An 11,859-nucleotide genomic window follows, 5' to 3' on the forward strand; every position below is an offset into this window, starting at 1 on the left:
ACTACAGCTGTTTATAGGAGGGGCTAAAAACATCACACTTGTGTGAAGTGAGGGGCGCTCTTATTATCATGCATCACATTCCGTGCTCAGCCATTGAAATCATCACAAATGTCATTCCGGCCAATCACTTTTGTCATCTTCACTTTTATCTTCAATATGTACTTTGCTCAGCCAATCAAATCATCGCTATGGCGTGATCAGCCAATCATCAGCCAATGTTTGTGTTCACACAAACCCTCAAAGCTGGGCATAGGAGGGACTAGCGCAATAAACTTCAGTATTACCCTTATTGCTCCCCCCCCCCCCCCCCCTGGAGCATTATATGTCAATGTTGTACAGACTGAGCAGGCAACCGGACCCACCACAGGTCCGCGGGGAGCCCAGCATCAGTGGTGCACCGATGCAGCTGACTTCTTGCGGCTTCAACCACTGATACGACTATTGGAATGGAACCCAGTCATCGTGCCGACTGTCACCGTCAATTACAGTGATTTATTTATTTATTTTTAAAGGAAATTCTCCCCCTCAAGGGGTTTCGAGCAAGAATTCTGTACGAACGGTGTTACGTTGTGCTACTCTTGTAGGAGTCCTGGGAATTTAGATTTAATAAATAAAACATGAGTCATTGATTGATTGGTTATACATACATTCTTAACCACCATCATTTACTATAGAGACCGCATTCTGCGGGCAAACATTTGGCATTGCAACACTTTGTGAGCTTGTAGATCAGCTATTTGCGAGGAGGAGATTTGGTGTACCGTGAAAAAACAAGCTGACCTAGTATAGAGCCCTGGGGGACCCCGGTCAACGAAGTATATGGTTAAAAACGACAACAATGGTGCAGTGCAGTCCCAAAGTGGTGCTCACTGCACTGTCAGATGAAACGGCTGCGGTTGACCTATTCTACAGTATGTGTCACACAGTAATAGGATCACGTGTCACATACTGTACTGTGTGTCAGTGAGAAGATGTGCTCTGAGCTAGGCCGTTTAATATACAGTCCTGTGGGAGTTCTCAGCTATAAAGACGTCACATCTGTTATGTATGTGTGAGCTGTCGAGTCTAGCATATTGTATCTATGCGTGATCTGATTGATTCTATTTGACATAGATAAGACTAATTGTTTTTTAATCCCTCTTTTTTCATATTGTTTTCATGCAAATGTTTTTCTTATTCTGTATTGTTGCACGCCATATAAATAAAATGCATTATGTATTATAAAGATAGATGGATATATATATGGAAGGAGAGAGAGACAGAGAACTTGGGGTAGCCACTAGTGGGTCGCATCCGCGATGCAGTGAGCTATTTTCCGCGCACAACATGGGTGTACGGCGTAGTAAAAAATTCAGGCTTAATGGCTGAGCCCTAGGGAGAGAATGAAGGAGAAAGAGAGGGGGGAGAGGTGGGGGGGGGAAGGAAAACGTTGGAGCTGTCACATTCTCTCATATGAGACCAGTCCCGGGAGAAAAGATACTCTAGGATGAAAGAAGCATGCCTTGCTCTTTCTTCACTCTCCCTCCCTCTGTCTCTTTACTCTTTACCTTTTTTTTTTTTTCTTTCTTTTTTTTCCTTTCTTTTTTTCTTTTTTTTTATCCCACAAATGTGGGGGGGGGGGGGGGGCATCAGACACACCTCATAGATAGATAGATAGATAGATAGATAGATTTCTTTATTTTTGTGTCAAGGCGCCCAGCCCACATGGGCTTACAGGACACACCATATCATTGCATTCAATATTGCAACAAAACATTCTGCCTTATTTCCCACGCCCTGCATAAAAAGTCTGCCAAAGCAAAAGTACCTTTCCTAAAACAAAATTCCAGTTTTTCCCGTGGAAGGGACACGTTATTCGGACCAGTTCCTTTCCCCCCCATCAGGCGCCCCGGCTGGACAGGGGGAGGCAGTTTATAGAGGCCGGGATCACTGCATGTTTTTGTGAGGGTACCTACCCTAGGGGACACAGGGAGAACATGCAAACTCCACACAGAAAGGCCCTTTCGCCAACCCCGCCACGGGTATGGGCACTGATGGCGGGGGAGAGAACGCGCCCGCAGTGTCCCCAGCGGGAATGGAAAGTTATTTTGTTTTTCAATTGCAACACACACAGACACACCACACGCAAAGAAATCTTGTTTTGTTAACTTGGGATCAATCAGTTCCCAAGCTTGATTTAAGTTTTTAAGATACAAAAGGCTTAACACCACCCCAGTACTCAATCCACTACAATCACTGCAGAGTGGTGGCTGAGAGCCTATATGTTATTGTGGATGCAGCCCCAGTCCCTCTCTCGTCAGTTACGGCATGTGGGTCAACGGGTCACTCATGATTATGGTGGAGTCTTCATCCCTCCTGTTCGGCTTTGACCAGCAGAGCTGTATGCTGCCCTCCGCCGGACACCGCTAGCACTGTGCGGTTCTCCAGCTGTTTGCCTGATATCTTCACGGGGCTCCACTCGTCGTTCTCCTCCCCTGTGCCAAGCTGGAGGTTGGTGCCCATGCCCCACGCGTACACAGAACCTGTTCTAGTGATGGCAAAGCTGACACGGGACCCACAGCTCACTCCACTGGCCAGCTCCATCCCAGGCACGGGCGAGGGCTCGCTCTTCTGTGCGGCTCCCTGGCCCAGCCCCAGACGACCGTAATGCTCACTGCCCAGGCTGTATACCTGCCCTTCGCTATCCAGGCAGAGCGCATGCTCCTCTCCTCCAGAGAACTCCACCCAGGCTGTGGTAGAGTCGTCGAAGCAGGTCGGTTTCACTGGAGAATAACATGTCTCTATAGTCCCGAGCTGGTGGTAGTTTGACAGACCAAATACATACACGCAGCCATTTTCTGATAGAGCGAAGGTGAAGTGTTCCCCACAGAAGGCGTCTATGATGTGAACCTTGCCTTTTAATAGCACCGGCTGGGGAATCAGTAGCCGGTCAAGGCCCTGCCTGCCTCGTTTGTCAGAAAATATATCTTTCCCCCTTCCCAGCTGACCCTTCTCTCCACACCCTGCCGTGTAGAGGTTCCCTCCACGTGTTACCAGCACAAGGTGGTCGTCACCCGATGCGACTTTAACCACAGGCTCTTTCAAGGTGACTTTGACAGGAGCGTTGCACTTTTCCTTGGAATGCAAAAGGCCCATAATGCCATTGCTATCTCTAAACGAGCCCCAGAGGTACACGGTTCCGTCCTCTGTGAGGGCGGCCGTGTGGCACTTGCCCGCGGAAACCTGAACCACCTTCTCTCCCAGGACCACCTTCCCGGGACAATTCTCCGGTGCAGAGTCTGACGTCTCCCGGCCCAAGGCACCCTCGTCGTTGCAGCCAAACGTGTAGATGCTTCCGGAACCACCGAGGCACACCGTGTGCACTCCTCCAGCTGCTACTTGCACGATGTCTTCTGGCAGGGGGACGAGGGCCGGCTTCTTCCGTTGCGGTATGTTGTCTCCTAAACCCAGCTGTCCGAAGAGGCCCTGGCCCAGCACCAGAACCTGACCCGGCTGCTTCCCGTGACTCCTGTGGTGAACTTTCACTTTTTCCTCGTGACCCGTCTTCATCCCACGATTCCTGGGATGAACTTTCCCTTTTCCCCCATGATATGGCGAGTGCCTTTTCCTAGAAGTCTTGCTTGGAGACTTCCCTGACATACGTATTGCAGGCATGTCGGCGAAATAAATGCGATGTACATGTGGCCGTGCCACCAAACTAAACCAAACTAAGCATGTGTATGTCGTTGTTCCTGCATTATGTCATAGTCATGGGAATTCCTGATGTCACAGCGCTGATGTCAGAGTGCTGGCCGGATTATTATACCCAAACTAGACCTGTGCCCGGCTGTAGAGCACAGAGTCACTAGACCGGTGCCCGGCTGTAGAGCACAGAGTCAGTAGACCGGTGCCCGGCTGTAGAGCACAGAGTCACTAGACCGGTGCCCGGCTGTAGAGCACAGAGTCACTAGACCGGTGCCCGGCTGTAGAGCACAGAGTCGGTATAACGATGGAAGTTGGTGATCCATGCCCCACCCGGCTGTGCAATACCCGTTCCACCCATCTGTCTGTCCCTTTTATGTCCATGTATGGAGATTTTTGTATCTGTCTCTCTGTGTCCCTTTATTCCTATATGAAGTCGGTGGTTCTCGATTTACGTGGTTCCCCACATGGAGTTATCTATTTATAGATATTAGATACTGTATACCATAAAGCTTTTTATTTTTTGAGCGGTGCTAACTGCTAACTGCTAAATGGGGAACATAGAACCTTAGGGAACATAAGGATGACCTCAATAAAAGGTACCGCTCACTTCACACAAGTGTGATTTTATTTGTATTTGTAAGGGCCGCTCGCCCCTTCTATAAACAGCTTTTGTCCCCACATGTCTCAAGATTTGCTATTGACCACGGTAAGAGAATTCCGGTTAAATGTCAGCTATGTTGTCCCCGACCGTCTCAAGTTTGACCATTGACATGGAGAAATGACATCAGAATTCCGCTAAATATGATGTAATATAAACATTAAAACATTAAACGCCATTGATATTGAAGGAAATATTTACGTAAATGAGCAAATCAGCTAACCAATCACAGGCAACAGGCATTCTGATTGGCCAGTATGAGATGATACACGATGATAAGAGCACCCCTCACTTCACACGGGTGTGTTTTTTTGCACCTATAGCACCTTTATGCCATGTATTCCAGCGTCGTGCATCACGTTTCAATGGTCTCAGAACAGTGCACTGGGTGCGTACATTTTTGGGAGAGGAGCGCCGCATTTAACAGTTGGATCGGTCTTCACCACCCATCTGAGATGATGCTTTCTAGTTTTACTCTTTTCTTACTGTCCTGTATTATTCATTTTACTCCTGCTTCTCTCTACAGTCTACACTACACCATCTAATTATCTCCCTTCTCATTTGTTCAATCTCCTCTCAATTGGCAGACTGGCTCCAGAGTCTTAATTACACCCCAGAGGATCATTGTGTCTCTCCCCTCATCCTTTCATCACAGCGGCTCTCCTCATTCCCTTTGTTCCTCCGTTCGCCCCATGCCACTCATCATCCTCCTCCTCCTCCTCCTCCTTCACCCTGCTCCTATTGTATGTTCATAGCAGCAACATGTTCTTGGCTGTCTTCATCCCCTTGTGACGTCCATTTAGCGACCATTGTCTTTCTCTCCAGCTCTCTTCTTCTCACGGGAATTAGTTCACCCCTCTGCCATTACAACCCATGCATCAACTCATTCAACTGTCTTCCTTCCATCTGCCCTTAGAACCCATTAACTCATTCAACTGTCTTTCATCTGGCCTTCATTATACTTGCGCAAGCAGAGTACACAAGTACTGCGATCGGCTGGGTGTCAGGGTATGTACAGTATATGTGTCACAACAATAATAGTATGTAAACATATATAACTCTGTACTACGCCATACTTGGCCTACTTGTGTGTAAGGCGCAAGTTAGCATCTCGAGTGCATTTCTAGTTACTTCCTTCACTCACTCACCTCTCGTATTCATTCCTCCCATTTTATCAATTCACCACAACCGCTTGCTGCAGCACAGCGTCTTCGTGAATACCAGAGCATGCACAAATGCATGCATGCACACTTACCACCCATCCTATCTCCATAATGTGCACATGCTGTGCGGAATATGAAATATGCTGCATGCTGCAGCCATTAATGCCTAATGTCTTAAGTGTACACAATGTACTAGGCCGAAGAGCAGATCTGTGAAATGCCAGCGAGCGAGAAATTGAGGGAACACATTTTCATGTTAAACATCACTGATGACTTATGTATTTGATGACAAATACTGTACATGCAAACACACTCCAATATGCAAAAGACAACAGCATATATGCTATGAGAGATTAATAAGTGACATAAAAGATATATATTCACAGGCCTTCATAACAGTAAAATAGCAAAAATGCATGTATGTTATATACTGTGGTTTATTGTGTTTGTTAAACAGGAAAAAAGAGCAGACCCTTACGTTTACTGAGCCAAAGGTCAAATTTACAAGGACTGACGGTTAAATGTCAGAAAACACACATTTAACATATGGATCCAATATGTAGTGGGGTCCCTGCTTCATCCCACTCTCAGCTAGGGGTCCTTGGCCTGAAAAAACATTGAAGACCCCTGCTGTATACGACATCTTTGCTGTGAAGTCGAACACACTCGACAGACGCAACAAATCACACTCCCATGCTCCAGGCCATCTTCCTTTCAGATTACCTGTCAAGGTTTGCTGAGAGCGAGTGAAATGGAACCCCCAGTGCTCTCCATAGTTGATCCTTTGTTTAAAACCTCATTAGTGGAGAGACCTGCTCGGGTCCCTGGTAGGCTTAACACCTAACGACGTAAATGGGAACCCTTGACTGACATTATAGAACAGTAATGCCTCCACTGTGGCTCAGGTGTTAGTTTCTTTGTGTTTTTTGTGTGCATTTGTTTGATGTGCATGTAATCCCAAAGCTATATGACTAACTAATCTCTGAGACATGTACAACCAAGCGCGTGGCCCCTTTACGGTCCATTCACCCAGAAAGCATAAACGCAACCTGATGTCTTAATGAGGTCACACTCGCCATCTCTGCGTCTTCCCGCAGCACAATTATTTTCTGCGCTGAAGGAAAAAAAATAAGGGGGGGGAACCTCACATTAATTCTTTCATAGCTCATGATTAATTTGGCTTTAATCAGTTGCTTGCTGTGCTATTTCCACCCCGCTCCTGGCAAATCATCTATATAAGAATCTTATAATAAGATAACACTGTGAGTGGCTTTTGATGCATGAAACAGTAGAACATGACAACCGCACACTGACCCAGCCGCTTATGTTGTTCAGTCACTTTCGGTGCACCTTGTAATCCCCACTGGTCTCTCAGATACAAATCTGCACATGTACATTCCAAAGAATAGGAGATGAGAGTCTCTTGCCATGTCAGCAATGTGAGTGCAGACTATCGCTGATGAGATGCCACATAAACCTGTTAAAAGATGCAGGTTTCTGGCCGTGTTGTAAAACACTTTTTTTATCCTTCCCACCGCTCCTCTTTCATAATATTTGTGTATGTGGTGTTGATGTCCACGAAGAAGAAAATAACATTTGGCAGCTAAAGAATACCACTTGGCAGTTTCATTTTCCCTGCTAATCCCTCACCTGAGCAGTGTATCACTCAAAATCCCCTTACATGGGGAAAGCCCCCATATATGGTGCCCAGGTCTCAATGACATCACGTGACATCATGGGATGGAGATCCCTGCAATTAAGCCCATATATGGAGATCCCTGATGCTCTCATCAAACTCTGTACACTCAAGACACTGCCCCCGCTGCCACCCTTAGATCTCCATATATGGAGCTGACCTGTTCTGACATTCCATATGTTGATCTGACCTCATCCAACCCTGTACACTCAAGACACGCTCCATATATGGACAGTAAGGGCTTCTCGCCCCCAGGCGTCTTACTGGTTAACTAGAGTCTATGCAGATGTCATAACAATCATTGTGATGTCAGAACAGGCCAGCTCCATATATGGAGATATACTGTAGTGGTGATCAGGTCCAGAGCCCGGGCAGATCGAGGCTTTTGTGCTTGTTCTGGACAACCGCCTATCTGCCAGACGACACCGGGCACTGAACTCCCTGTGGGATTGTGGAACGCGTGTGTCGAATTTGAAGTCGGTGGGACGAAAGGTTCGAGTTACATGGATTACAGACGTACACACAGAGACATTTATGATTTATAGATAGATAACTATCAGTGATTTAGCTGGGGATCATCCTCAAGCTACCCTATAGGACCCCTTCGTCAGGATGCCACCCTGATAACCACTAGATTACATCGTCATAGGACAATGACGTGACTCTGACTATGACATGAATTCAGAAGGATATGGCTCGTAACACTCCCTTACCCCTGATAGACCATGCTTCCACCTCTCCCATCAGGCAGGAAGAAATGTCTCCCGTTATCGATGTGTATAAAGCCTCATCCGGAACATAACCAACCAACTCACCAGCCCTCTCACTTTAAAAAAAAGCAACTCCCAAGAATACACTTCAACAACTGTTGAAATGTTTCCGTGCACTATTTATTTTTTATTAGAATAAAACAAGTTTGACATGTTTTGACATGTCTTTGTCATGTTTCTCTCCATGATGCCTCCTCCCTTGTCTCCCAGAGTCGTACAATAATAACCACCACTTCAGACCTGATAACTCCAGTGAGGATGTTTGCTTGCAGTCCATGGTTGTGTTTGACATGGCCATCTTATAGACTTATTCTTGTTTCACAATACATTTGACATTTTGACATTTTGAACTAGTTTAATGCACAACACAGTTGCATTGAGATGAGGACAGACCACGTTTGTATTGTGATATTACATCATATCACGCAATGTTATGGTTTGAATGCAACATCTTTCTTCATTTATTGATATCAATTATTTTATTCATTTATTGTATTTCATTTGGAAGTACAAAATTGTATTCAAATTATACTTAACAATGGACTGCATGCACAAGCATTGATTGAATGTTGTATTCTGTATACAATGCATTTCACTATTATTATGGAAGAATTTGTTATACAGTAGGCTATTTTACTCTACAGAGTGGCGTATATTGCTTTGTCTGTCTGTAACATCGCAAACTATATAGGCTGATCAGTGACATATTTCTTGTGTATGCTAGGGCAAGGATTAGAACTCAATTCTTGAATAATATTTGAGGCGCTCAACGACAACTGTCATTTTTGTGAAGTAATAATCATAATATGTCCCGCAAGGCTATGGACCGGTCTGGAACCAGCCTTTATCAAGTCCCGCAACCCATTGGTTGCCGTTTCGTGGTTGACAAAAATCCTTTCTCTCCATCCACTACTACTACTGCTTTTCAGTTGCTCCGTATTGATATTCTGTGCATTCAATTCTTATTTTAAACTTGGTGTCAGTAAAAAGCATCACAGGTGAAGCATGGTGACTGGGTTTGTTTATTCTTTTTTTCCCAAAAATGATTTATTTTATTCAACATAAAGGCGGAACCATGCAGGGCGGAGCAAGGCAGAAAGAGCCTGCTGGTCAGTCAGTCGGGGACCAATCAGAATTCAGAAGGCTGACAAATAGTGGCTTATGGGTTCCACACATACTACTAGCAATTTTACAATGCTTTCTTTCTGTTTTGCTGTCCCAAGATCTCATGGGATGTGCATCAGATCTCATGGGATGTGCATCATGTGCTATTCAATCACAGGCATGCAATACGTTGACAGAAGCCATGGAATGCCAGCTCATCAATGTAATGTAGAAAATAATCATCTTAGTAACACTAACCGTGTTCTTATTTATTTAAGTTTACAGCAGATTAAAAAGGTTCGGGTGGACGGCCTCGGAAATGATTTCGGGTGCTGTGCCTCCGAGGTATTGTTGCCTAACCAAATTAGTCTGGCTACTGTGATTGGTCAGATATTGGTCAGACGTGTCGGATTGTTTCCACATAGCCTTCAGCTCAGCTTAAGTTCATTCTGTCAGCAGTGAAGCGAGTGAAAAGCAGCGGTAGTTTGGACTGTGTGTGTGTGTGTGTGTGTGTGTGTGTGTGTGTGTGTGTGTGTGTGTGTGTGTGTGTGTGTGTGTGTGTGTGTGTGTGTGTGTGTGTGTGTGTGTGTGTGTGTGTGTGTGTGTGTGCGCGCGCACCAATGCTAGTTGGGATGGCTCAGGGTAGTGTGTGTGTGTGATGACACTATTATGTGTGTGCCTCTGTGTGTCTCCATCTCCAATAGCTGCATGTTGTGTGTCTTTGTGTACGAGCAAGGCAACATTTAGTTTTCCCGTGTGCCTGTCGTTTGGCGACCTAAGAGATGCAGGGCATGGCCCCACTATGCCTGTTGTGAGCTGCAGAAGAGGAGGACGGGGAGAGACTGCAGACAGAGAGGGAGACAGCGGGGTATAGACGTGAACGGAGAGATGAGCAAGAGATTGGGAAAAATGAGAGAGGACAGCACCGATGATTGGAGAGAGGGTGGTGGTAGGGGGTTGTAGAGATAGCAAGAAAAAGGGCTATTTGCACGGGTGGACAAATTGCTAGGGAGAGAGAGTGGCATAGACTGAGATGATGTGGCGAGAGAGAGAGAGAGAGACAGAGAGTAATGCTTCATTGGAATCATGGCTGGGACAAAGATGGGAGTAGTCGAAGGAGGGAGTGAGAGTTGGGGAAATAGGATAGAGAGGAATGTTATGGTTATGTTAATAGGAAGGCAGTCATTATAGGGTTGTAGAAGAGTTTATAATTGTGTCAAAGAGAAGATGGGCACAGCTGGCATCAGCAAGGTGATTCAAGACTTTTTAGTTTTAGTTGTCACTCACTCTTTCTCAATTGCAGTGAAATGTTGATTGATTAATTGAATCATTTTTTACAGGGGCCAGTTTCGAATTGCAGCCGTCCGTAGGTGCCCTTTGAGAGCGGTTTTGAAGGAGTCAAGGGATTCACATGTCTTAATGACTGTTGGTAGGGCGTTCCACATTTTGGTGGCATAGGAGCGAAAATAATTTAGTCCCTTGTTTGTGCCGAATCTGGGTTGTACATGGTTTGTTGCACTCCCTCTGGTGTTGTGGGTGTGGACTTCGTTTACATTAAGGAAGTATTTAGACAGGTACATGGGTATCTTGGTGGTGTATTGTATCGAATCTTGTGGACCAGACCCATTGCAAGATGCTGTACTCTGTCGTCGACCCTAAGCCATCCCAGCCTGTCAAAGTGGGCAGAGGTGAGGTGGGTTCGGGGGGTGAGGCCAAGTAGGAGCCTGACCAGATTGTGCCAGCTAGAAATATATCATTATTTAACAACTAAAATAACGAAGTACAACACAAGTTAAAAGTGTGGTGAAGGTTGAGGTTGTACTGTAACAAATACTGTATACTCTTAGTGAATAGTGAATCCTATAGTGCTACAGTTAGTGTTTTGGAACCCTTTATTTTTTGCAACTTGTGAATTTGACTCATTCTTCTCTCCCGTGCCTCTCAGTGACCATACTCACCTGCCCCATTGCCTATGCCTGCCTCCCTGCTTTGCCTGCCTGTCATCTTATCTTAGCTACAGTTACAGCATAGCCTATAGTATAGAATAGTGAAGTAAATTGATTATCTCTCAGTAGAACTTCCAAGTAAGATGCGTATCCCCCTCTCCCTTTTCCATCATAAAATCCAATCTCTGCCAGGTTTTTAAATTGACTGTGCAGGCTTCTGAGAACATTAAAGTCTCAATAGCAAAGCCATTTCCCGCAGTATGGCTGTATCTATTCATTTGAACGATAGTGGCCACTGCAAGCTGCAAAGTTACCAAACTAATTATTTTTACCCCATGCACCACAGGGTATTATGGAAAGTTATTGCACGTTTGGCACACTGACCACCAGCCATGTGCAAACTTGGGAAGGCCCAGCATGCCAACCGGTTATCGTTATATCAGTAACACAGTAACAGCTCTGTGAGCAATGTAATTGCGTCTGGGTGTGTGTGCACTGTGCAAGCTCTTGTACCTTTGTTACTGTGAAGACAGATTTCTGCTATTCATTTCAAGGACTTATTAAACCCATACTTGCTGATCTACAAGCTCACAAGGTGTTGCTTCAATATGCCGCTGTGAGCTGTGAGCTCATAGATCTGCTATTTTTTGGACACTGCTGTGCAGAAAAGTATAAATCGGCTTTAGTTTATTGTAATAGTAGTGGTAAGAGTAGGAATCAGAATCAGACTTGACTTTATATTATTTGGCGGTTGAGGAGTGAATGTATTGATGAGTAATAGGATTTTCTGTCTCTTGCCACCCTCTCTCCCTGCATGACAAAGTGAATTAGGGAGGTT

The 11,859-nt window shown here is 45.4% G+C and overlaps 1 protein-coding gene across 1 annotated transcript; it reads right to left on the reverse strand.

Annotated features, from left to right (window-relative positions):
* Window positions 1-2,346: 2,346 nt before the first annotated feature.
* LOC308323306 (regulator of chromosome condensation-like) lies at window positions 2,347-3,549 on the reverse strand (the record flags this gene model as incomplete). The annotated part of the gene is made up of 1 exon (XM_080775027.1): window positions 2,347-3,549. One exon carries the CDS (start codon window positions 3,547-3,549, stop codon window positions 2,347-2,349), a length of 1,203 nt encoding a protein of 400 aa, XP_080631153.1.
* Between the last annotated feature and the right edge of the window lie 8,310 nt (window positions 3,550-11,859).

The sequence above is a fragment of the Protomyctophum bolini genome, assembly GCF_963924005.1.
Source record: "Protomyctophum bolini genome assembly, chromosome: 11".
In the NCBI taxonomy this organism is placed as follows: domain Eukaryota; kingdom Metazoa; phylum Chordata; class Actinopteri; order Myctophiformes; family Myctophidae; genus Protomyctophum; species Protomyctophum bolini.